The sequence below is a fragment of the Alexandromys fortis genome, unplaced genomic scaffold (genome assembly GCF_014885135.2).
Source record: "Alexandromys fortis isolate MF-2015 unplaced genomic scaffold, M_Fortis_MF-2015_v1.1 scaffold_7, whole genome shotgun sequence".
Classification (NCBI taxonomy): Eukaryota; Metazoa; Chordata; class Mammalia; order Rodentia; family Cricetidae; genus Alexandromys; species Alexandromys fortis.
The window spans coordinates 401,576-427,576 of record NW_026067920.1 but is presented as its reverse complement, the minus strand read 5'-3'; the positions used below and the strand labels follow the sequence as shown (position 1 = coordinate 427,576).

At 54.0% G+C, this 26,001-nt stretch overlaps 2 protein-coding genes across 4 annotated transcripts in view; one reads left to right on the top strand and one right to left on the bottom strand.

Moving 5' to 3' along the window:
• Nucleotides 1–2,781, top strand: part of Stx18 (syntaxin 18) — a 104,244-nt gene extending 101,463 nt beyond the window's left edge. For all 3 annotated transcript variants that reach the window (XM_050141374.1, XM_050141371.1, XM_050141373.1), the window contains exons 10-11: nucleotides 1,374–1,454; nucleotides 2,211–2,781. In XM_050141374.1, coding sequence (XP_049997331.1) covers nucleotides 1,374–1,454; nucleotides 2,211–2,306 — 177 coding nt within the window. In that variant the 3' untranslated portion in view covers nucleotides 2,307–2,781. The remainder of the gene's footprint in view (nucleotides 1–1,373; nucleotides 1,455–2,210) is intronic.
• Nucleotides 2,782–3,664: 883 nt separating this feature from the next.
• Nsg1 (neuronal vesicle trafficking associated 1) lies at nucleotides 3,665–25,572 on the bottom strand. The gene is made up of 5 exons (XM_050141375.1): nucleotides 25,428–25,572; nucleotides 24,917–25,071; nucleotides 21,743–21,859; nucleotides 10,790–10,900; nucleotides 3,665–4,810 (listed from the first exon to the last, which is right to left on the bottom strand). Exons 2-5 carry the CDS (start codon nucleotides 25,043–25,045, stop codon nucleotides 4,610–4,612), a joined length of 558 nt encoding a protein of 185 aa, XP_049997332.1. The 5' UTR covers nucleotides 25,046–25,071; nucleotides 25,428–25,572; the 3' UTR covers nucleotides 3,665–4,609.
• Nucleotides 25,573–26,001: the final 429 nt, after the last annotated feature.

Sequence of the window (26,001 nt, the reverse complement as noted above, 5' to 3'; positions counted from 1 at the left end):
GCTATGTGTGTGGAGGTCATGAAGCCTGGAGACAGGCTTTGTGCAGACACCTCAGCTTCACGGTGTCAGCTGCATCACACAGGAAGCCATCAAAACAAGCTCCTCCTGGCCTAGCATCTTGCTGTGAGGAGAGCTTACCTTGGATCAAACACCCAGGGTGTTGCAGGGTGATCAGGCTTCAGTCTGGACACTCTACCCTGTGTGCTGTGGCCATTTCCTAAGCCTTATTCTCTGTCTGAAGTAGAGCTGGTGAGCCTTGCCTCACTCTCAGAACCAACAAATAGGACCATTGACCTACCTGGCCCACGCCAGGCCTTGTGATGGGACTCTAAGCAAGCCAGGAAGTTCCCTGCTTTGGTAGCAGCACACATGCCACTGGAATACGTCCTCTACATGGTACTCCAGTGACACGGCCGCATGTACCCAGCCGACTACCAAGAGAGACCAGCTGCCACAGCAGTCACTGCACCAAAGGCTAGAAAAACAGCCCCACTGAGAGACAAGAGAGCTGCCCCAGGGGAGGTGATGTGCTTTAGGGGGTTGGTGCCCCTCTAGAATCCAGCCAAGGGCCTCTTGGACTTCCATGTTAGGGGCTGTTTATGGTAAACCTCTCAGCTCCTGATCTGATATTCTCCACCGGGGCATCACTACCCATGTGTCCTGGTCCATGTGCACTCCAGTAATGTCACTGCTAGGAACTGGGTGGTTGAAGCCTGCTTTCCATTCTGCAGCATTTCATCAGGCAGGGCTCCCTAAAAACCCACATTAGGGCACACCTCCCTCAGCAGAGAGATCAAAGGCAGTGTGGTAGGGTCTCCTATAGCATGGTCTCAAGAGCCAGGACCAACAGCCCCACTTCCATGTTCTCTCAGCATCTGTCCATGGCATTTGTCACCAACAATTCATATATTTAACTCTTACCCCATTAGCAGTGTGTTGAACCATGTTGTTTGGGTGGCTAGTGTATTTCAAAGTCTGGACCATTTCGAAGCTGACTTCTAGACCTTATGAAGAATAAGTGGAATGCTTGGTGGGAGTGGCCAGTCCAGAATCAGCAGATCATGTTTGTCCTTGTCACTTGACAGGTGACACCTGAGAGGTGATAGGTAGCAGACAGTGCAGGCTCTACGGCCCAACAAAAGCCTTATTCTAGTCCTGCCACTCACACTGTATGGCCTCCTATAAGCTCGTAAACATTTCTGAGCCATGAGTTTCCCTTCTTCTTTGGGTTGGGTGGTACCTAACTGTCAGGTGATCACTCCAAGGCTGTATATGCACAGCCTCTAGAACTGGAAACATGGCAGCAACTACTTGCAGGAGGATAACTTCTTGGTTGGGAGGAGATGACTAGGTTTATCTGACACTTTCCATAGGAAACCGAGATCGACAACATTCACCAGTTAGTTGTGGGGGCAACAGAAAACATCAAGGAAGGCAATGAAGACATCCGAGAGGTGGGTATCTGGGGCTCTCGGGTCTGATTTGGCACATCACTGTGTCCCAGCAGCCGAGTCTCACTGGTGAGGCTGTCCAAAAGCACTGTGTAGAGCTCAGGGCCCATCCTGCAGCTGTAGCCATGGTGTATGGCCAGGGCCAGCCTAAGAGCATGTATTCAGAAGACCTGCTGGCTTATTTTCAGCTCATTCTCAAGAGAAAGTAGTTCCTGGCCCTGTAAGAACAGTATAGGTGGGAGAACATCCAAGTTGGGCCAAGACAATCCGAAGACAAGGATAAGCCCACTGAGGGCAAGAGCCCAGAAACTGTCTGGAGGGCATCTGGCCCTCTGAAACTCAGACCTCCTAGTAGGCCCATTACAAGACAAGAGCATCACTGGGAAACCTGAGTAGTCTGTGGGGAGTTGAGTCCTGGGAGGTCAGGCTCTGCCCACCCGCAGAGGATGAAGGGCAAGAGCTCAGTGTAAAGGTACTTGCTGCCAACCAGGGCAACCTAATTTTGATTCCTGAAATCCCATGGTAGAAGCACTGAATTAATGTGGCCCTACACCCCACACACACCATGACATGCATTCCCACCTGCCCACACGCAGAGAGAAATGTAATTTTAAAATGGATTGCAAGGCATTTGTTTTCTGTCAGGTCTCCATGCATGGTGGCTTTTGTTCCTACTTAACCACCTATCTAGGGCATTCATGGAGGTGTACGTGGAAGGGTGGGTACCTAGGGCTCTGACACCTATGCTCCTTCTACCAGGCCATCAAAAACAACGCCGGCTTCCGAGTGTGGATCCTCTTCTTCCTTGTGATGTGCTCCTTCTCCTTGCTCTTCCTTGACTGGTATGACAGCTAGCCCACAAGAGCTGCACCTGTGCCTGCCTGCTGCCTCAGACACCACATGCCAGCATGTGTCTCATCTGCTGCGCAGCTGTGTAAGGTCCAAGGGCTGGGGAGACGTGGCCCCCAAGCCGATATTTGGAACCTATGAGACCGTGGAAATGCATGGATTGAAAGTGCCCTAGACAGTCTTCAGGGGCAGAGGGTAATGGGGCTAGGCAGTCAGGAGCTGCACCTCCAGGAGAGGCCACAAGCACTGCAGGGCAGAGCAGGGCAGGGATCTGACACACCTGCTATCCCCATTACAATGCTTGGGGCCTCGTCTCCTGCCCTTCCCACACCAGTAGCTTCAGGGAAGAACAGACCTAATGTTTCTAAAGTCATCGGTTCTTATTTCCTTATGGCGTCTAATATGTGCTGCTACGTGGCCATTTTGTCATAGAAAATCATTCACATCTGCCTTGTCAAGCTAATAAATGCAATTACAGCCACTTATTGCAGTCAGTGAGTCTCCACCGAGCAGCTCTGGATGCCACCTGGCCCGACAGGCACTCTGGTGCCCTCCACTAGACCTCTCTCTCCTGCCCTGGCTCCCAGCATGTGAACAGCAAAGCCAGGGCCTAGGTCATGTGAAACCTGGCTTCCTGCCACTGGCTCTCAGAAGCTTGAGTTCCAAGAAGGGTGTGGATTTCAGAAGAACAGGCCTTCTGCCATTGTCCCTGCACACTTTCCCCTCCAGAAGAGGCTGTGTGGTTGCCTGTTGAGAACTAGAAGTGTACAGGACACAGCTGCGTCTTTGCACAGATTTATCCCGGTGTCACTCAATTCCTCCTGAAGCGCATGAGTACAGACAGTTCAGTGTGCAGCTAGGTACCCACGAGCTCTTTATTTGCAGGGAATGTGAGAAGGTACATTGGGAGGATCCACAGTGGGTAAAGGGCTGCTACTAGAAAGCACAGTGGGGCTTGCCTGCTGCACTCACGGTTGGGAGTCAGATCCCTCTGCAGGACAAGCTTTGGCACGTGTTTATTGCTCTTTGTGCATTCCTCACAGCTTCCCAACGCCCTTCAAGCACTTGACTGTGTGACCCCGCCACTCCCCAGCCCCATGCTGAGCTCATGGTCTTTGTTTTGGAGCACCCCAACAATAAAATATTCTGTCTCAGTAGCACACCTCAGGAAACAACAGTGTGGCTGACGGTGGCCACCATGCTGGTTCACAAAGAATCTCACAGTATTTGCCATCTATTTCTGACCTACTAAGGAACACTGAAACTTCTGACATGCCCACTGGAAACAACACATTCTGAGAACATGGAAGAAAACAACATGAATAGCTTTTTCTATTTAATTGTCTTACACATTTACCTACTGGTGATTTTGTAAACATATACTTTAATGTCAAGATTCAGATTGAAACATAAACATACTTTTCTTACAAAGATTGTGGACTCAGATATTCTCTTTGCAAGGTGCCACATCAGCCCCCCACCAGCCATCCTGCCCCCTTCTCATAACACAGGAGTCACATCTGTTCACAGATTAAAAGCTACAGTAGCCCTGGCTTACCCAAATTACATTTTCACTTTGCCCACCCAGCTAATAAAATGAAAAACCAAAACCCACCTGCATACAGGGCTGTACGTGCAAACATATTCATAACAGGAAAGAAAGGGGCCAGTGGGGGTTCTTCCTATCTAGCACATCACCAGCAGACACCCCACCCCCAGGAAAACAGGTTCTGCACCCCCTGGCCGAGAGCCAGCCCCTCCCCACCCCAACCTTGTGCTCTGCTCAGTGCACACACCAAAGAGAACCTCCCAAGGGGCTGGCAGAGTTGCATCATGGCGCACACTTTCCTTTCTCTGTGCCACTTAACAGTGCATCCTGGCAGTCAGTGCTGCTGCCAGCAAAGCACAGGATCACTTAGATATGGCTATGGAGTAAGGTCTGCAGATAGCAAAGGGGCATAAAGGAAAAAAGAAACCCACCAAATGCACGACTCTGATGGCCTGACCCCTGGCATATCTAGTGTAAATTATCTTTTGACAGCATCCAGTGAATCCCAGTGAAGGAGCTAAATGAAACTCCTCAGCGTGGACAGTGGCATCAAGCTCTCGAAGCAATGCTGAGATGTGCTTGTTTTTAGCCTGTGGGTGGTCCGCAGCAGGTTTTATTTGCAAAGCAGCATTAGCAAACAGAAGCAATTGCACCGTAAATGAGTAACCTCTAAATTATCGGTAATTATATTTAATGAAATGTCCCTCAAAGTCCCTTTGTTGCCTTCAAGTGACACATTGTAGGGAACCCGCCCAGCTTGCTAAGCTGACTTCTCCGCAGCTTCAGTCTCCTGTTCCGACAGCTTCTCTTCTGACAGAACTGACATCCATGGCGACACGGAGCGTGTGATGCTCTGCTTGGCCAGGTTGTAGTGGTTTATGACAGTGTAAAATTTCTCCCGGGCACTGGAGTCTTGCTCCGTGTAGTAGCTCTCCAAGCCTTCTGGAATGCACTGGGTGTTCTGTAAGACAGGAGGCCATGGGTATGATGGTAGATGCAGGGATGGCCAGCGTGTGTCTGCAGCGAATATCCCCACCCCCGAAGTAGCTTCTAAGCCTCTTCCCTGAGCTTGCAGGAATAAACACTAACAATGAACAGATGAGTGGGCCCTGCCCTCCGAGAGCATAGTTGTCTAGAAGATTGGCTGTGCTGCAGTGGGCACCTGGGCTCCCGGGATAGGTGTAATAGGCAGCTTCCCTTCGCCAAGTCTCTAATTGGCTGATTGTCCTTGGCTACTCGTCTGTTAGAAGCAAGGACACTTTTGACATGTCTACAGACAATCCACCAGAAATAAGAGGAAGAGCACCAAGGTAGGATTTCTTTGGGGGCCAGTGAAGAGGCTTGCAGTCAAGCCTGGCAACACTAGTTCAGTCTCCAGGACCTGCTTGGTAGGAGGAAAGAACCGGCCCCTGCAAGTTAACCTCTGAGCTGAGCCATGCACCTAGCATGGCAGCATCTCTACCCTGCCCTAGGCCCCTATTAGGCTATGTGACTAACCTCAGACGAAGAGAATATGAGTGGTTGTAACAAGCAGCTTTGGGGCTAGCTCCCAAAGCACAGTGTGTCCCCACCACTGTCCACATCCCCCTTCTCAACCAGCTCTGACCGCCCAGAGGAAAAACCTCAAGAGCCACAAGGCTGGAAAAGATGGGACCTGGGCTCCAGATGAGTCCCTGCACTGCCTTCCAATCTGGACTTCTGAGACCAATAAGCTTCCCACCCGGTTGAAGCCACTGTCACTCATGTCTAGCCACCCAAAGCTTGGTATCACAAAGCCTGCTCGAGTAGGAACCTGAGACCCCACAGTTGAGTCGGGGGGGAACCTTTGGCCACCACCCAGTATCTGAGAGGTTTAAACCCATATACTCATCTCCAGCCCACAGTGGCTTAGCAGTCTGTGCTCGGTCCATCTGTATTTCAAATGTCTCCCTGGGGAGTGAGTCCGGCATCCCAGCCAAGGCCACAGCCCAGGACCCACTCCTGTTAGAGCCCTTCTGGGTTTTCACCCCATGACACACAAGGCTGAGTTATTCTCTTGGACGTCTCCATTCCCAACCAGTGTAGTGGACAGGGAGCCCAAGATATTTGGAAGTAGCTCCTGGGAACTTTGCCTGAGTCTGAAAGCCAAGGGCAGGTTGATGGGGCAACCCAACTGGGTACCCAACCTTACATCCTGTGCATCTCAAGCCTTCTTTCCATCCACTGGCAGCGAAAGGGGACTCCCTCTTGCCTATGCCAGATCTCTTCTTTTTTTTTTTTTTTTTTTTTCGAGACAGGGTTTCTCTAGCTTTGGAGCCTGTCCTGGAACTAGCTCTTGTAGACCAGACTGGCCTCGAACTCACAGAGATCCACCTGCCTCTGCCTCCCGAGTGCTGGGATTAAAGGCGTGCGCCACCACCACCCAGCCAGATCTGTACTTTTCAAGCCAATTCTCTCACACTGAGGTTCATGCCACTCGGTCCATCTTCTAGGTGGAAAAGTGGAACCTAGAGAGGTGACGAGGCTCGCTGAAGCAGATGTGAGGACCACACAAGTAAATACGAGAGGCCAGCTCCAGCTGGGACCTCCCATCAGCACCATCTTCCACCACACACTGGGCCACCCTTCCGGGGTGTCAATCCCTGATCCCCCACCCAGCTCAAGGATATAAAGAGTGTGAAACAGACCTTTCTATCGTCCCCACCCTGAGGACGGTGGGTCCACCCTGCTCTTTCCAGCATCTGCCACTGGCATCTACGGTCCAGCTAGCACTCTTACGTCCCTGCCTTGGCACACTTGGCCTCAGGAGTGCAGGTCAACTCGGCTTAATCACCCATGCTTCCTGGTGTGGCAGCTACCATACTGTCACCCCTCACAACCCGCAGAGGTGGAGATAACAGCACTCGGGGTGGCTCTGGCCTGCACAGTGGGAGCATGAGAGGATGGCACACCCATAATCCCACTAAGCTGCCAGGCTTAGTGGGAGACCCTCTTCCAAAAGAGAAAGGAGAGAGGTAACTGAGGAAGACAAGACATTGACCTGGCCTCCAGGTATGTGATCCTTTACTGAGCCAAAGGCCACTACAGCTGGAATGTAGTATCACCCTCTGAATCCCGCATCACTTGACATTACTCTGCTGCTGCTCAGTGTGACAGGGCGGAGCATGAAGGACGCTGATGGAGAAGAGGAGGCTGCGGTCATGGAGAGCAGCCATCTGGGCAGATCTGAAAGCTACTTGAGGGAGGGGTCCTGCTCTTGGGGGAGGAGTGAGCTCTCTCTCCTGAGGACCCCTCCCGCAAAGAGCCAGCTATGGGTGTAGGGCCTGGACGGCGGGGAGCGGCCAGCAGGTGGCTCAGAACCTAGCACAGCCTAAGCACAGGCGCTGATTAACTTCCCTGCTGGTCCCTCTCTAGGAGGGGCAGAGGGTGGTATGTAAGGAATCCTGGTAGGGCTGCCAGCAGCCAGGGCTTGCGGATCATCACTGTGGGGGACAGGAAGGTGATGAATGGCTCAGATGAGGATGCATGGCGACAGAGCAGGGCCCAGTGAGCACTTGGGATCCTGTGCAAATATAATTGCGGCTGCAGCCTCCAGGCTTTCTTTTCTAGGCTGCCATCCCTTGTGCCTTTCCTCAAAAGTGCTGCCGCCACTGGTGAGGTGGCTGATGCTGTAAAGGACGAGCCCTTGCTTGTGGAGACCCTTAGCAGCTCCCTGGATCCTGAAGTATAAGGCTTAGAAACGCCCACAGGCTCTCGCGGGAGCGCTGAGAGCTCGCTCCACAAAAGCAGTGGAGAGTGCTTATCCCTGCCCCTATCCCCTTGGTGCATCACCTCCCGGGAGAGCACTGGCTGAAGCTGAGTGCTACAGACAAAGCCTGGCTTTAGCGCCAGGCCACAGCCCCAGCTGAGATCTCAAGCGCTCTTGTCAGAGCCCCAGCCCCCTCATCTTTAAAATGGGGCTGGTGTGCCACACAGCCTGGCTGCTCTTGTAGTAAGGACCAAAGTTGGCATGGGGCAGCTCAGAAAGAAGCCAGAGCGTGGCCAAAGATAGATGAAATGTTCCGAGAGCCCTCCAGAGTACAGCCTGGAGTGTCCTGACCCCAGCTGGGTGCAAGGAAGCCCTTACACTGCAGAAGGAAATGGCTGACCAAGTTCTTCTTGCCCGCACCACCCTCACTCTGTCCTCGACGCATACCCCTCCCCAGTCCCTGGGGAAGTGGAGGGAAGGCTGCAGTCACCATTACTCCTGTCCAGTCTGGCACACAGCACAGGACCCTGCTGGAGCTTTGCAGGCGACCCAGACCCCCAGGAACAGCAACTGCTTGGCGCAGGCATAGGCATCTGAGGGCAGCCTGGAAATGGCCCTGCCCTCCAGACACTCTGCTGAAAGACGACAGCAGGTGGCGTCTGACACCTCCCATATAACATGGCCACCAAAGACGTCCAGAGGCCCTCTGAGGGGATGATGCTATCAAGAACCGCAGAAGGAGCTGGGGGCACAGATGTTCAGTCCGTACCCTCTGTACCCACATGGAGAAAGACTCTCACATACCTTTTTTGGTCAAATAAATAAAATGCAAAGCCTAGATCACATAGAGGGGGTCTTGGAAGAAGCATGACTGTCATGTGGCCTGGGCCAGGGTCACTGAGGAGTTTGGACAGGGTCTCACTATGGCCCAGGCTGCTTCCATTTGAGTGCAAGGATTGAAGGCACACATCACCACCTTGGCTTCGTCTGTCTTTTACCTGCCTCCACACACGCCTCAGCTTGGGCCATTTGGCTGTGGTAAGAGGGCTTCATGATAGCATTCAGGCTTCTGAGGGCCTCCCCTCCCCCGACCCAGGCATCCTGTCCAGCCAGATTCCCAGGGCTCAGCTGGTACACTGGTACACTTAAAGAGGCCCCTAGAAGAGTTGAAGAAAATGAAGGGCATGACCTAGAGCCTCTGAACCCTATTTCCCATGGGTAAAAGGGAGGAGGCACACCCTCCCCACCTAGGATCTCTGGGTGCATCCAGGGTGAGTGGCTCACGACCATCCCTCCACCCAAAGTAGATATGGAATGTGTGTGTCTAAACATGGAGGGAGGAAAGCCTCCCCCACCCACCCAGCATGGCCCCTTACACCTCCGAGCAGTATCACCCAGACTGCCGCCAACTGCAGCCACATTAAGACACCGGTAGAGAATGTACGAGCCCACAGTAGTGCACTTCCAGAACTGCCTATGGAGTTCTGAATCCCCAAGGGGCTGAGGACCGCAAGCTCTGTAGGGCCTTTTTATCCATACAGATCCTGAGTTCCCTCCACACTGCCAGGAATCTGATCTGACGTCAGCCTGGATCCCGGCCTTCTTCTTCATCAGCATCCTTCTGCACCAGCCTCTCCCACAGCATTTAGGTTTGCTGAATGGAACCAGAAGTTTTAGCCTCTTGTGCTGGGCAGGGACCTGCCCCAGACCAGAGACAATGGGGCAGACCAGACAGGAAACCCAGGACAGATCTGTGGCCAGTAGAGTGCCAGCCTGTCATCTGTGAACAATGGGTTGCAGTAGGGAGCTGTCTCCTGCCCATCCTGTTCCCCACAGAGGCACCACTGCTCCCTGTGATCCCAGCCTCTGAGTCACTCAGCTTTGGGCCAGGTCCTCCCACTTTGTCCCTCCTTGCCTTCTTAATTCAATCTTCCTGTCCATCCACTGCCATACTGGTCTGCCTCTCACATTGTATCTGCCATCCAGACCCTTTCTTCCCTGCCCCACTGTGGCAAACTCTTCCATCAGCCCCTGCCTGCCTCTCCCAACCTCCAGGTGACCCAAGAGACCATCCTCACCACACCATCTTTTTCTGGGGTCTTTGCTAGGCAATCGGGGTGCTGAGCAGGGTACAATCTAGCTGTACGTTGGCCACTCTCCCACCAAGCACATCCCAGTCTACCTGCTGTTCTCTCCTGCTCTGTCCCATGCGTCAGAAGCTGCCCCAGTATGAACCACCTTCTAGAAAGGGCAGACCCCATACTCCATGCCAAGCCCTCCTCACTCAGTGTATACATGGCAGAAGGGCTTCAGGAAAGCAGTCTTTGCGTCAGTGGCTCCTGGCTGTGGCCTAGCACCCTGAGCGGCCAGAGCCGGCTAACGTGGCAGGTATCCTACCAATCGCTGCAGAAGGAGGGAGGGGCTGAAAGTCAGAAGCCCTGGAGGACCTCGTGGAGTAAAAGGAGGATAAGGTCCTGGCTGGAACATGTCAAATCTCAGCTCTTTTAACTTGCTCTGCCAGGGAACTGAAACTTCACCTCAGCGAAACCCAGACCCATCCATCCAGCAAAGATCCAGGAGCCCTTTGTGCTAGCACACACGCTCAGTGCCTGCTCTGTCTCCACTGCAGCAGTGCCGAATCCTGCCCAGAACCGTTTTCTGTCAGCTGCAAAGTTCAGAACCAGACACCAGTGAGAGGGACGGGGAGCCTGGGGCGAGTGAGTGGGCTGCGCCTCTGCTCTGCTCCATGTCCTACCTCCACCCATCTCCCCGCCCTCAGCTTTGCTTCCTTAGTCCTCTGTCCTGTGTAAAACGCATCTGTGTCAACAGCAGGCTCGTGGGAAGGAGGCGTTGAAGCAGAGAGAACATTCCCATGTGTGCATAAAGCCCAGATGCCAACACGGCTTCTGCAGTGGAACCTGCAGGCAGGAGAGCCCCTCTGTGTGGCTTAGGGCACAACCTTTCTCTTGGTCACTGTCCCCTATCCCCCACCAGGTACTGGAGGGAAGTGTCAGCTGGCATTTTCTGCCCCAAGGGATAAGCCAGGGGTTTCCTTCCCAGTGACCCTCTTTCCGGGCTCCACAGGTATAGCCTTCAGCAAGGACCCACACACACACACATTGTGGGTGCACAGCCAAGGCCCTACTGCTGTAGGGTCCTGGGATTGGGGAGGGAAGAGGTGCAAAGGGCATGCCCTGGGGGCTACGGCCTTACCTTCAAGACAAAGCCATCAGGGCAGGAGCGGTCGTACTTGTACACTTTGTAGACGACCAGGAAGACGACACAGGTGAGGAAGGCCAGAGCAAAGAGAACCAGCACAGAGACCTGTGGGAAGAGGCGAGGAACACCTTGGGGCCAGGCGAACAGCTGACTGACCGGCAGAAGCAGTCACAATGCAAAGGCGTGTGCACCCGTGGGGATAACCTTTTCTTGGACATTCTGTATGGCTTTAACTTCCCAGCACATCGGCATGTCATCTTCACGTGTTTCTAGTAGTCCAGGCTACAAGGAAAGCTCTGGGCACTGCCACAAGAAGGCCTCAGTCATGGCCCCATGGCTCCCAGGCAACTTGAACCCTTGACAGAGAAGTGGGGCTGGGCTGTACTCAGGGCCCCCCACTTACAGAGCTGAGTACCTAGTCACCTAGGAAACAGCTGTTCCACAGACCTCTCTGGACACAGGTCTCAGTGTAAGGACACCGCCACTCAGACCTCATGCTGGAACCACATACATATAAACAGGAGCTCTTTCCTCATCTCTGCTCTCTACGGTGTTCAGAGGACAGAAATTATGTTTGGGTTTCCTTCCGGCGTAAGCTACACACTAGAATGCCCAGCGCTGGGTAGGCACAAAGCTTCAACAGTGTAGGTGATGCAGGACTCACAGATGTACAAGCAACAGTGGTCCCACACCACAGAGGCTGCTATATTTGGACCTTGAGATGCCCACCTGGCTGCTGAGGAATGTGGTGGGGACAAATGTCTTGAGGTGACAGAGGGGTGAGGTGAAGACACATGCTGAAGGGTTCGGGATCCCTGGACATACCCCAGGAGCCAGCATGGGGGCCAGGTATCATGGATACCAGTCTGGACATTGCTGGCTTCCTGCCTCCTACCCCAGCAGCCAGGAACTGTCCCCCACTCAGGACAGCGTAGGTGACCCCGCACTGGAGCTGTCACCAATCCATCTGAAGAACCTGTGCACAGAGCTCATGCCTGATTCAGGAGTGAACCCCGCAGTCTCGGGGCTCAAGGCACCCATGGGGATAAGACTGGCAAGGGTCTGATGGCAGCTACCGCACAGCAAGCACATAAACTTCTGGCCCTGTGAGGTGAGTATGGACCTTGATGAAGAAGGAAGCTAATGTACAGGAAAAAGGAGTAACATCCAGGCTGCCAGTGACAGCCACCTTCCCTGGCAGTGCTAGGTCCAGAGAGGCCACTGCCAGGGCTGTGGGAGGGTCCAGGAGAGACAACCTGTCTAAACACTGGACACCAAGGCTGTGAGACTCTGGCTGCTGCTCTTAGAACCATTGTCCATCTTCCTGGCTTTCTCAGGGTCCCACAGATGGCAGAGCAGGATCTCAGCCCAGACCGCCTCACCCAGGAATCGAGCCTGCCGGGACCCCAGCCACACGTCTCTCCTCCCACAGGGATGAGCCCTGGAGGTGCAGCGCAACTGTGACCCAGGCACTTCAGGAGGTGCAGAAGTTCAAGGTCATTCCCAGCTGCACAGCAAATTCAAAGCCAGTCTGGGCATCTTGAGATCCTGCCTCAAAATAAAATATGTTGGGGTGGCAAGATGGTCCCAGGGGTCAGGGTGCTGGCCACCAAACCTGACGGCCTGAGTTCAACGCCAGGACCCCCGTGGGAGAAAGTGACTCCTGGAAGTTGTCCTTTGGCCTCCACACAAGTGCTGTGACACAGTGGTGCCACAGTGTGTATGTGTGCGCCTTAAAGGTATTAAGAAAATGAGAAGACAGAGTGTCCGGGAACGCGCTCCCAGCCCCAGAGGTGTGTCCAGCACAAGTGTCTGAGGCTGGGGCCTCATTTGGAAATGAGGTTGCATTAAGATGAGGTCATTAGCATGGGCACTTGTCAAGTCTGACCAGTGTTCTTATAAGAAAAGGAACCAAGGCAGAGACGCTCACTAGCGGGAACACCGCGTGCAGATGGCAGCTGGAATAGGGCCTCTCTAGCCTTGCAAACAGCTTTAGAGATGGCAATAACTCCGCAACACACCAGGGCTCAGAGGTGGTGTGCACCACACACACACACACACACACACACTTTAAGTTCGGACTTCTCATGCCTGAGAGCATGCTTCTGAGGTTCCCCCACTTCGTGCTGCTTTGTTCAGGCAGCACAGGCCTGGCTCACCTCCCTTGAAGACCACACACTTGCTCTGCAGGTACCCCAGCCCGACCCAGCACTCAGGCTATGTCTTCTCATCTTGCCACCCTTCAAAGCCCTGGCCCGTCTCTGGGGCCCAGGAAGGGTCTGGAATGGCCCTGCCTTGTTCTGGATCCCAGCTGTACAGGCAGGCATCAAATAACCAAACAGGAGCTCCTTCCTAACTCCAGGAGAATACGGTGTGTCCCAGTTTGGAGACCTTCATGACCTCCCCTCACCCACATATACATACCCATGAGACAGTTGGTAATATTCTAGAACACGGAACAAAATTACTGAGTCAGACGTCTGCAATTCCTCCAGGTTTGGGCAGTCTCCTTGAGGCTTTCTCTACAAGGACGAGCAGATACTCTGCCTCCAGGAGAGTTAGACCTCCCTCCATTCATCCTCCAATCAACTGCAGGACAGAGGGACCTGCGGGCACAGGTGAGCCAGCCCTGCACAGCAGGCGCAGGAAGGAAGATGGTCCCAGAAGGGCACCTTGTGATTCTCAGTCTCATCTAGGAAAAGGGGGGGTTCCAGCTCCATGCTGATGTTTATGGTCTGCAGGGGATCACAGTCAGGCACACAGTGGGCACACCAGGCCTTTAACCTCATACTGCAGCCTCCATGCAGAAGCTGGAAAACCATGTCACACTTGGCTCGTGACAAAGGCCCGGATGTCAAAGAGGGAGCACCTTCATTTGGGTCATCAGGACACCAGAGGAGCTAGGCACCAGGAAGGGGCCATGAAAGAAGAGAAATGGAAGAATCTCATGATGATGACCCAGACCAGACAAAAACGGACTCAGCTGTGGCTGTGTGTTAACACCACAGGAGCCTCATCCAGAGCAGTGAGAGCAAATATCAGAAGTGGGAGCTGAACATCAGAACCGCTGAATGCTGCCCAGGTGGATGTCACAGGCACTAACAGAGGATCCCACTTATGGGCAGAATCCCCGTAACCTGAGGCTACTGGGCTGCCATGTAGCTTTGAACATCAAAGTGTTCCCCTAAAAGGTTTAGTGCTGAAGTTGGTCACCAGCTGGCAGAACTACCGAGGAGAATGGACGACTGCAAGGGTGCCAACTTCATCCATGAGCTACTCCACGGGCAAGTTCATAGCTAATAGGCTATTAGGAGGTGGGCCTGGTTAGGACAAGTGAGCACTGGAGGGTGCTTTGAAGGAGCATTTTGTCCCTGTCCCCTTCCCCTCCCCCTCTCCTCTCCTGTCCCCCTTCTCTCAATGTCCTAGCTGCCATGAGTGAGCAGCTCGATCTCACTAGACCCTTTCCTTTATGAAGTTCTGCCTCACTGGAGCAAGGAAGGTGCACCACCCGGCAGGCTGGCACGGATGCCCTGGAGCCCCACCACAGGGCAGGCTGACAGAGGTGCCCTGGAGCCCCACCACAGGGCAGGCTGGCACAGATGCCCTGGAGCCCCACCACAGGGCAGGCTCATACACAGCCTGCCTTGGCACCTAAGCCTCTGGCACCTAGAGCAAACCCCAGGCACAGCATGAATATGGCTTGCGGGGTTCCAGGCATTCTGGTTTTATTAATATTCTCACACAGGATGGAGCTGTACCCAGTGCAGCTTTTCCCTTTGTGACCTGGGTAGGCCGAGAGAGCCACAGGCTTCCGGACAGGGTGACTCCCACCCTTCTCTGGAGCCAGGAACAAATCCCAGAAAGTCCTTTGACGAGAATTAAGTTGACTCACAAAGAGCTGCCCTCTGGGCCATATCTCTCCCAGGGGACATAGTGCCTGGGTCCATTTTTTATTTGGAGACAAGGCCTCATTAAGTTGCCCAGGCTGGCCATGAACTGGCAATCCTCCTGCCTCAGCCTCACAACTGACTGGAATTGCAGGCCTTGCCATGGGGGCCACCTATTGTTTCGTTTCCAATCAGACAAGTGTGTGTCATATCAAAGGGAGAAATGATTTAACAGGAGTGTATAACAGACTGACTAGGCTTGTTTTCAGACCAGGCCTGTCACCATTTTCTTTTCTTTATGGAGGGGCCCATGAGCCCACAGTGCTTCAAGTGCTCCTACCTTCTCCCATCTTAGGAATCCCAAGTCATAAGGGAAGCTTCTCAGGGGACCTGACATTAGCCACCCAAAGTGGCTCCATCTCAAGAGTCGGCCGAGCAGCCATGCACTTCTACAGCATCACCCTGGTGTCAACTCAGAACAGGCAAAGAAGAAGTGCTGCCGAGAGGCAGGACAGAGGCAGCTCTGATCACTTTGGAGACCTCCTGGAGGAGCATCGCTCTCAAGGGATAAAGAGTTCACTGGGAGGTGAGAGAAGAGAGGTGAAGATCAGAGAGGACGGCCCTGTCAGAACCGGGCAGGAGTGAGGCCATGAGCCAGCTGACCGGGCTCTCCATTGACACACCAAGGAGCTAGAGTTTAGACAAGTCCTTGTGTGGCAAGTTCCCAGGAGGCAGGTCAGTGTGGCTAGGCATCAGGAAAATGCAATCATGCCACAAGGAGATGTCCCGTCACACCCACGGCAATGGCTGTACCAAGTGCTGGTGGGGCCCAGAGGCAACACTGGAGCCCTGAGCATTGCTGATACAGCAAGGAAAAGCGGTGGCCCTGACACGGGAAACAGTGGCAGTTCCACAACACATAAAACACAAAACTGATCATGGCAACCAGCAATCCTACTGCTGGGCATGTACCTCCAAGAAAAGAAAAACGGGTCTTCCAACAAAAGTTGATACAAAGAAACACTGTACAACTGCCAAAAGATAGAGTCCAAAAGTGGCTGAGTGGATGCAGAAAGTGTGGGGTGTCCACACAACAGACGGTCACTTGGCCTTCAAAAGGAATGAAGTATGCCAACACGTGCTGCAGCAGACGAACCTGGACGGCGTGGTGCTGAGCAAAAGGCAGACAGGAAAGGTGCCACCGTGTATCTGTTCTGTGATGTGTCCAAAAGACGCACACTACAGAGCTGGAAAATAGATCAGAGGCTTCTGGGGGCTCTGGGGACGGGGGACTCGCTGCTTGATGTATCGGGGTCAGCTTCTGAGATGATAAGATGTTCTAGACAGTGGGGCAGTGGGCAACTTGGTGACTGTTAATATCACTACACTGTACTTTGAAATGGTGAGTTTTTAATATGTATTTTGCCACTTTTTTTAATGGGCCAGAGGAGGAAGGCAAGAGTCTGGGGTCACACCCTGAGCCCCCGTATCCTCCTCACCTCATTGGGATTTCACTCTGAGCCTCCTCCCCTCATTGGGGTCGCGCACACCCTGAGCCCCCTCTCCTCATTGGGGTCACATCCTTAACGCCCTCCCCTCACTGGGGTCATACCCCGAACTCCCTCCCCTCACTGGGGTCACACACACCCTGAGCCCCCTCCCCTCATTGGGGTCACACTCTGAACTTCCTCCCCTCACTGGGGTCACACCCTGAACCCCCTGCCCTCACTGGGGTCCCACCCTGCAACCCCTCTCCACATTGGGGTCACATCCTGAGCCCCCTCACCTCCCCAGTCTCACCCAGGGATGCTCTGACTTGGGCAGACTCAAAGGGTGTGACCCAGTGAGAAGAGGGCGCTCAAGGTGCCCTCAGTGGGGCAGGAAAGGGGCATTCTTGGTGCTTAGACTGAGCTTGGTTGCCAATTACTGTTTGGCATCATTGCTCACTTAGCCTTTACCAGAGTGCAAGAGTTTACGCATGCAAGGCCCTGACTGCTGCCCTGTTGTCACGGCTCTTCTCACTAGGCAGGAGCCAGCAGAATCCCAGCAGAGCCATGCCTAGCCCACCCACAGGGTCAGTGTCCTAAGATGTGAGTCCTGCCTTCGCCATCACAGACCGACCTTGGGACTACCCCTTAATGAGGATAGCAAGGTTAGTGGTCTGATGCTGCCACCAAGGGCAAGGAAAACAAGGCTCACGAAGGCCCCAGGCCGCCGAGCAGGTCGATGGAGCTAGGTCACTTACTGTCTCCGTCTTCCATCCCTCAGGAGGAGGGGGAGGGAGGAAAGGAGCCTTTTGCTGACTAATGCAGTACAGGAAAGGGGAAAAAAACTCTCAGAAACTGAATCCTGAAACCTCCAAGTGTTTACAGAGCTAAATATTTTAGGTACTACACAGAAGAGAACACAGACACATACCCCAAGGTGATTCAACCTATGTCTTACCTAAGCTGGGATGAAGCCCTTACTCCATAGCTGGGCCCAGAATCTGCAGGTTCTGCAGCTGCAGATGTGGGTGGCCCCAGCTGCAAGTCACCAGGGTACTTAAACAAGTTCCCAAGGTCTCCATTGCCACCATAAACCAAGACCCCCATACATGCCCTATTGGATGCAGGAAAATTGCATCACCATTCGTAAACAGTTAATAGGTGTGACTTAGAACCTGCCATGGGGATTATTAGAGAGTGTGGATAGCAGGCACACAGGAAGCTCAAGGTCATTAAGGATGCGCGCGAGAGAGAAACAAACCACCCACAGCATCATCTGCGAGAGCATGCCAAGGGACACATCCACTGCAGCATCGACTGCCAGCGTTGAGGACCATCCTTAAGTGGCCTCTGCTAAGATATCCTCCCAGCTCTCCACTGACCTTCAAAGGAGGCCATGTGCAAGGCTGGCCTTAGAACTTCTCAAGGCTAGAGTGGTGGTGGTACCAGGGAGGGGTGTGGCTCCATCACAAAACCCTTAAACAGAGGGGGCGTGTGACCCCAGTCAGCCCTCTCCACCCTGAAGCCACAAAGCATAAGGAGCCGAAGAGAACCCTGGCAGAATCCTCCCTGAGCCTGCCTCATTGTGGAGCATATGTCTTCCTGGACATTAGGAAGCAGACCCAGCAGCCCATCACACACTGCCCGAAGAAGTAAGTGGGAAGGCACAGGGTTTTGTTTTGTTTTAATGTTTAGGTTTAGTTCACTTGAGCAACATCTTAGCCTACATTTTACTCTCAGTGTAAAAACACCTCTGATGAATTAAATGGCTGCTTTTCCCGTTGACTCGAGCGTCATTGAAAGCCTAGGCTTTTGGCTGCCACAGGGTGATTCATCCTGCTATCCCTGTGTAGCAATCTTACAAAGCCTCCCCTCCCCTCGCCACAACACCAGCTGTTACCTAGCAACCTCGCAGCCAAGAGATTAATCCTCCAGTGATAACCACAATGTAATATCCAAAAAGACACTTGGTTTCAAGGGTGCCCTCAGAAGTTAAGAGCGATGGGCACACCTTAACAATACAAATAAAGGACAAAGAGGCTCCCAGGTGCACACGACTTGTCTGTGGCTTCAGGGTTTTAAAAGGCAGACTCTCCCTCCCTGGGTTTGCACACATGCAGAGGAAAAGAGCCAGACCCCCATCAGAATGGTGTGCTGTTCCTACCACTGTGACTAATCCCTGGTGGGAGGGTCAGGGGGTGTGTCCCTGATTCCAGACAGACTGTCTTTTCCCCCAAACCTCCATATTCAGAAAAGACCCCGAAGGCTTTAGCCGGCTGATGGTGTGCGCAGAAGTCACATGACCTATTTGTATGTGTGCACTCAGGAACGCAGACCAAGAGAACTTCCCAGAAGGGTGGATACTTAGCATTTCCAAAGGGCACCAGTCCTCCAGATGTCTCTGCCACTGTATCAGGCCATGAATGATCAAGAAAAGCTCAGACCCTCGGGAGACAGTAATCCGATCGCAGAGCCGGCAAAAATGCATGTCGCCCGGGTGCAACTCCCAGATACATGGAAGAAACTAACATTTTCTGGTTCCTAAGCATCTCGGATCTGACAAAAGCAAGGGTCAGCCCTCAGTGCCCCCCCCCCCCAGAAGGCTGCTTACCTCAGCCTCCTCAAAGAGATGCCACCCTGCTTCAGCCGTTTCCTGACTGGTCATCCGCGGACCCTGTGACAGCTGTCAAGTGAGCACAGCCCCATCCCTGACCCAGTAAGAAGGCTCGATCCGGAGAGCTGCCCGCTGTTAAGGAGCCCACAGGGACACCCTGGAAACTGTGCCAGGGCCCCTCCACAGGAGTCCACCAGAGTGATGGATGAGTGAGTCACTTACTTAGCCAGTTCCTCCTGAGAAGGCGGTAAGCGCCAGAGAGGTGGTATCGAGGACTCTGGCGGTGCCAGCCTGGGCCGCTCATGAGTGCTGTCTGCACACACAGGCCCCACGCCTTCATTTTTGGCCAATAGGCATGTCTCAGGGGGCTCCTATGGCCTGGTTTCCTTTTCAGAGTCATGAGCCAGATCAAAAGGCCTTTGCTTCAGGAGACCACTCTTCAGTACCTGCTTGGGATATCAAATCACAGGACCCATGCCCAGAGAGAGGGGTAGGCTAGCCCAGCTTCTTAAAAGAGGACAGCTAGGGGGTGGGGCTAGAAGGACACAGAAGTGAGAGAGAAGGGCCACTATCAGGGGTGCCATCTGACTCAGCTGCTGGAGCAGGAGGGGGACCTGGGTTCCATGGGAAACAAGGCAGCAATGGTGCCAACCTGGGGCAGGGTTGGAATCAGCAGAAGAAAGGGGTGTGGTGAGATGTCCTTTGCAAAATCACAGCCTCTTAACGCCACAACCCAAGAGCAGGCTTCCCGAGAGAACTATGGCACCCTACTCCCTGAAGCATTTGTGAACCCAACAAGATTTTAAAAAAAAGCTTGCTTCTGGAAGTGCCACCTCCTGGCAGAGGGCAGCAGGGACTTGGGGTAACCTCATCTCTGGGAGCCTCAGTGGGGAAGACGAGAGAGGGACAGATTCCGGCCTAGGGTTGGAGCTCAAATCACGGGCGTTCATAATGGAGGTGCTGGTTTTAGAACCAGAGATGAGGGGGTTCCCAGCCATCCTGGGGTGAGCCCTAAAGGAGCTACAGAAGCTAGGCTTAGGGAAACACTTGACAGTCGCATGAGACTGGGCAAGACTGCAGCACAGAGCAATGCTCGAGTGGGTCCCATCTGTATCCAATATCTTCCCAAACACCCGGAGATAGCAAGAGAGGTGAGGCAAGCCTCCTCGCACCAGCAGCCACCCCACTGAGACAGCAGAGAGTGCCTGAGGTCTTCCTGGATCTTCTGAGCCCCAAGGTTCTGGGCAACAGAAACCAGGTAACCACACAGAGGCCCAGCATGACTGCCTAGGGCCCTGGGGCCAAATGTGCGTCACCTGTGCCTTAGGCAAGGGACCTAGGGACCTGCCTCAGGCGAGCATGTGAGAAAAACACAAACCAACAACACCAGAGGGGACAGAGCCTGGCACACAGAGACATTCTACAGATGGAGAAGATATCGGGTACCACACTACTCACTGACCTAATCTGGTGACGGGGACAAAAGTCCAATCAGACATGAGAAACCAGGCCACGTTCAGGCTAGATGGCATTCAGACAGCGTCACTTTGACATTCATGTCAGATCTTGCACCTGATCTCAAGTACCCATGATGCTGATGGGCAACAGAGGACAATCATGCTGATCCCAGAGTGGAACAGAGACGCTGACCTCAAGTTAATCCATCTTAATACTGGCCATGGACCTCAAACATGTTAACAGCCAACCCCTGAACCAGGAAGAGCAGGTCAGCATACCCGACACCCTTCCATGCCCACAGAGATGCAGAAACAGACCTCTGTACCTTTTCATCCCATGCCCCTATCTCGAAAGCAGTACCTGTTACTAGCAAGAAAGAGGAAGGAAGCTGGGAGGGTCAGATGAGCTTCCATAAGCAAACACTAGAGACACAGAGGATAGTGACATTCATGGAACCCATTGCCCCAGGCAGAAGGGATTTGTACTCAATACTCCTTGAAGACACTCGGTTCTTCTCGATTCCTTGCAGCTATGAACTGGGGCTGGTGCCCAAGTCCGTCTTCTACAGTTCCCATGATCACCCAAGAACCAAACAGGAGATAATACAGATGATCTGCCATGTGCCAAGAGTGGGTGGGTATGTGCCTCCACACCCATGAATAGATTGCTCACACATCCCAGTGAGGAGATCCATCCATCCATCCATCCATCCATCCATCCATCCATCCATCCAGGACCACTATTCAAGATCTTGAGGATGTCTTCTTCCAACTAAGGGCCCATTGGCCACGATTTTACTTTCTCCTACATTCTTCCTGAAGAGTGGGGCTTCCAGAATACCAACAGCCCAGCTTGTTCTTCAGCAGATACCAAGTTAGAGGACACACACCATTGCTGCGAGGAAGGCTCCTCCCACCAGGGCTCACTGGAACTCCACCCCTTTCAACAGCCGTGGCCAGAAGAAGTAAAGAAAGATTGGAGGTTGATCACATGGGCTTTGCAGCCAAGCAGACTCTGGTCACAGCTCCAAGAAAGCTGGGACCAATGAGCCTGCAGCCCCCTCCCCATTCTCGAGAGGTGGGAAGTGGGAGAGGGGAGCCTGCACAGGCGCCGGAGGGTCAAGGGGGCATGACACAGATGCCTGCCTGGATGGGTATAAGCGCCTTAGGGTGTCTGCTTCCTTCCTGAAATGGTCAGGCAAATATTTTGATGTTTGGTAAATGTCTGTTCATGTTTATTGCCTTTGCCTAAAGGGAAGTTCACGGATGGATTTTCCCTGTTATAAAAATAAATGGTGTGTGGTTATTTTGGAGGATGAAGCAAAGAAAAAAGGAGGGGGAACTACACGGAGAGCCTCCAGGTCGGGAGCCAGAAGCTGTTGGGCTTGCACAGCCTGGATAAGTGGAATCACATCCCATTCCTGTCCCTCTAAAAAGACCTCTGTGTAGCCTGGCAGGTGCCTCCTGACCTAAAGATGGCAGCTCAGCCTGCAACCACTCACCTTAAACCTCTCGGTGACCCCCTCGGTGATGCTGACAGTGAACTCAGCTATCTTGGGAGGACGCGCTTTCCCCTTCTTGCGGTCAGGTTCATATTCAGTCTTAGTTTTCACAACAACCTTGGCCAGGAAACAGAGAGGCACATGGTCAGTGAGAAGCCAGGTGTGCTCAGACACATCTGCCCTGAGCAGGTGAGCCTGGGACTGTCACATTCCGAGGTACCCACCATTCGTCTAGGCAGCGAGAGCAGCTTCCATTGAGAATGCCACGCAGGCACTTTCAGATGCACTGCCTATGCATGGCCCTATGGCAGTCCCAGGAAAAGTACAGAATCGGGGAACCGAGGCGTGATGCTCACTGGACAAGGCCACAGGACTAGTGGCTGGCAGACCAAGTACCCATGGCAGCAGAGCCCTGATCCAGTGGGGAGGACACCTCTACTTTCCTACTGGCTTTTCTATGCTGCCTACCTGCTGGGCGCATGTGTCACTGAAAAAGACCTGAATACAACAGGCTAGCACCCAAGAACTAGGGACTGGGAATAAACTGATCTGGGGAGCCTCTTGGATGCACAACACTGAAAGGTCTCCCTTCCTTCCCCTCCACTCTCTCCTGTGAACCTAGAAACCCATTCATCTGCTCCGTACAGACTTCCCTGAAGCCTTAGCAACTTCATCTCTACTGGGGACCTCACGCTGCATCCCACAGGGACATTCTTATCTTGGCTCCCCGGTCCTATCTCTGTCAGGGATTCATTGCCTCTCTGATTCCCTTGGATAGGGAGAGTGAGGTCAAGGAGGTACTCACCTCTAATCCCCAAACTCATTCCCCAGAGCAGGTGCCCAGCAATGGCTATGGGACAGGAGAGAACTAACCCCCACACACTTCTCCTAGAGAGAGTCTGTCTTTCGTTGTTTCCACGGACTGGGAGACACTCACTTGCCCTGACAGTGGGATGAAGGGAACTGAGCGACTCAGGACAGGCCCCAGGCAAGTGACTGGAGAACTCTCCATTCCAGCCCTGACCTGTGGAGCCAGCCTCAAGAGAGGTCATGGTGGAGAAAGTGGCCTGTGCCTGGCATTGAGCCAGGGAGCCCTGAGCGTCAGCCCGTTCTGTCAGGTTTCACTCCTGGCATGCCACTCTCCTGAAGCAGACAGAGGGGAGGGGCGTGCACCCCTTGAAGGCATTACCTTCCCTCGGCTGCACTGAGCACCGCCCTTCCATCCTCACAGCCCACTTGCACCCTTGTAGCCTTGTGACCTTGAGCACACATCTGGACCACTCCACATACTGGAGGCTTTTTCATATCTTAGCCACAACCTGGAGGGCATGAGGCTATGTCATCCAGAACTGTGAGTATGAGGACATCTAGGCCACCTGAATTCAATCTGCATCTACTACTGGCTGACAGGTGACCTTGGAGAGGCCTTTTAAATCTCTCGGTCTTCATTGCTAAGTCTGTCAAACGAGGGCACTGATGGTGGTTGCCGTGCAGCAACACTGGCATGTTGAAGTTCAACCTATGAAGTGCACAGAACAGGGTCTCGGGTGGCAAGTGTACCTAACCGATGTCAGGCAAGGCTCCTCCTGATGGGACTGGCAGCCCTCCGCACTAGGGCATTTTCTGGTATGCAGAAGTCACATCCCCCACCTCCCTGAATTTTGTCCCACTATGAGAGGTGTCCAACTGTAGCAGAGTGGACTAAGTAAGGAGGCTAGAAACTTCCATACCCCGGAGGCCAGTGACCTTCAGCACCATGACCTTGGGTGCATTAGGTGAACTCTGAGAATCTGTCTCCTCCTCTGCGACTTTGGAAGCCTTCTAGCTCAAGGACCTGTTCCCACAGGAATACCCTTTTCTGAAGCATCCCTATCAGTTACCCCTAGAGAGAAGAGACTCAGTACCTCACAGAGTCACCTCGCCCAATCCCGAGCAACAGGGCAGTTGGCAGAATGTGGGTCCTGCCTGAAGCCCTCCTCCTTGTGGCTGACCATGCCAGGCAGTTCTGGAATGGAACACACTGAGGGCAAAAGAGGAGGCTTGGGCCAAGTAAAGGGAATCACCTGATAGAGGTGCCGCTTCAGGACACAGAGTTCCTGGCACAGGCCGCTGGTGCTCCTTGGCTGGCTGTATCAAGGCAGGAGGGGTAGGGGTACTCAGGACCCAACTGGGACACCCACCATAGTGTGGAGACCACTCAACAGCCCTGCTCCTCCTAGAGCTGTGTCAACAGCTATGGTGTGAAGTGCACCCCTATGACCAGCTGGTTGCCCCTTCTCAAAATGAAAACACATGCAACCCGCCCCTTGCCTGCTCCCCTGCCCCCCCAAAAAACCTAGACTGTAGAATTAAGGGGACAATATCAGTTTGGGAAGCTAAGTTTGGGGATGCAAGAAGACCCATGGCAGATCCCTCCTACACCCCGTTCTACTAGGGCCCAGTGAATGCAGAGCCCGGAACTGAGACAATAAATAGAAAAGCATGTGGGAACAGTGAGCAAGCTCCTTTGTGTGGAGGGACTGGAGATGCAGGGTGTGTGGTTTTACATTCGCGTGTTGCAATGCCATCTTCGACTTTAAGGACAGAATGTGTTTTTAAAGGTTATGGCTTGAAAGAATCTTTATGGAGCAATGATATCCCACTGGATGTAGTGCTCAAGAGGGGAGTCTTTAAGTCAGGGGGGGGGGGGGGAAAGGCGCCACGGTAAAGACGGTCCTGGTTACACTAGCTTGGTGAGCCGGAGCTCAGGTCTGGAGATTTTACAAAAGGAACAAAGAGGAAAGGGGCTCTATTCCTGAGCACACACCCAGTAAGGCAAGTGGAGCCGAAACCGCACCACCCCAAAAAGGCTTAAGGACCAGCTCACCCCTGACCCCCCAGGCTTTTGTACCAAAATGAATCGCTCCTCATTAGACTCCCCCAAATCAAGAGGGGGTCTTTCACTAAGGAATCCTGCCAAGACGAAAGTGTCATCTAAGGCAGGGGGTCTCCAGCATCACCCAACCCAGAATCAGAATCATGAGGGTATATGGTGCTCACCCTGTCTTCCTCGTCTTGGCTGAGCCCGCCCCCACCTCTCATCCCCGACGCGCACAAGGCGTTTCTTTTGTTTCGGTTGCAGCCGAAGATTTAGGGGTGCACACCCAGCAGCGCGGGAATATTGGGGGCTCATACCTTATCCGGGGGTGGGAACTGCAGCTGGTTGACATCGAGGGGCGTCATCAAGGGAATGGTGTCGAAGCCATCCTCCAGGAGAGGCTGCTTGGTGCCCTTCTCTGCGAAATTGTTCCCCAACTTCACCATGGTTGCGAAAGACACGAGGCTGCGGCCTGCGGAGGGAGGACCCGGTGGGGGTCAGGGCGAGCGGCAGCCGGGGTGGGGCGGGGCACAGCCAGGAGGACTCGCACACCCACCCGCTCTCCCCGCCTGGTCTCCCGAGAGAGGTGGCAGGGACGCGGCGATCGCAGCCCATCAGAATCTCCAGGCTGTGTACTGATGGGCATTTATAGACTTCCATCCCGCAGAGCACCGGGCTCATCACAGAGGGGCGAGGGAGGGAACGCTACCCGTGCCCAGGCTTTCCGTACGCGTCCCCGGTCCCGCCGCGCTGGCCTCCTGCGCGTCTCCCGGGGCCCTCAGCGTGAGAGATGCTCGGCCGCCCGCCCCACTCCCCACCCGCACTCACCCCACGCCCGGCTCCGGCAAGTCTGGGCTCCAAGCGCGCTCCGAGGCTCCGCGTCGCCCGCTCCCGCGTGCAGCAATGGCGGAGGCGGCGCCGCGGCCGGGGGATCAGCTATTGGGTTCTGCGCCTCCCGCCTCCGCGCGCCGCCTCCTTCCTGCCGCTCCCGGGGGCCGCGCGCGGGAGTGCGCGTGGGGCCGCGCCGATGCGCCTCCGCCTTGACGCAGCGCCGCCCGCGCGCGGATCGGCCGCACAAAGGAGCACGCGGTTGCAGTGGAGGGGAGGTGTCCCCCCGGGGACCCCGCGCACTACCAGACCCGGGGAAGGAGAACCTGAGGTTCCAGATGCCGAACAGGGGGATACCCCGGCGGGCTGCGCAACCCTGGGGCGGTGGCCGAGCACTGGGCGGTCAGGAGGGAGGAAGGAAAGGAAAGGAAAGGAACGCGGAGACGCTGCAAAGCCAGCGAGCTCTAAAGGAAGGAAGAGAGGGTTGCTGTCCACCGCCGAGCAGATTTGAGGATCCTGAAGAATGACAAAGGTTTTCGGAGGACAATGTGGATGACAGACCTAGGTGGCCCTT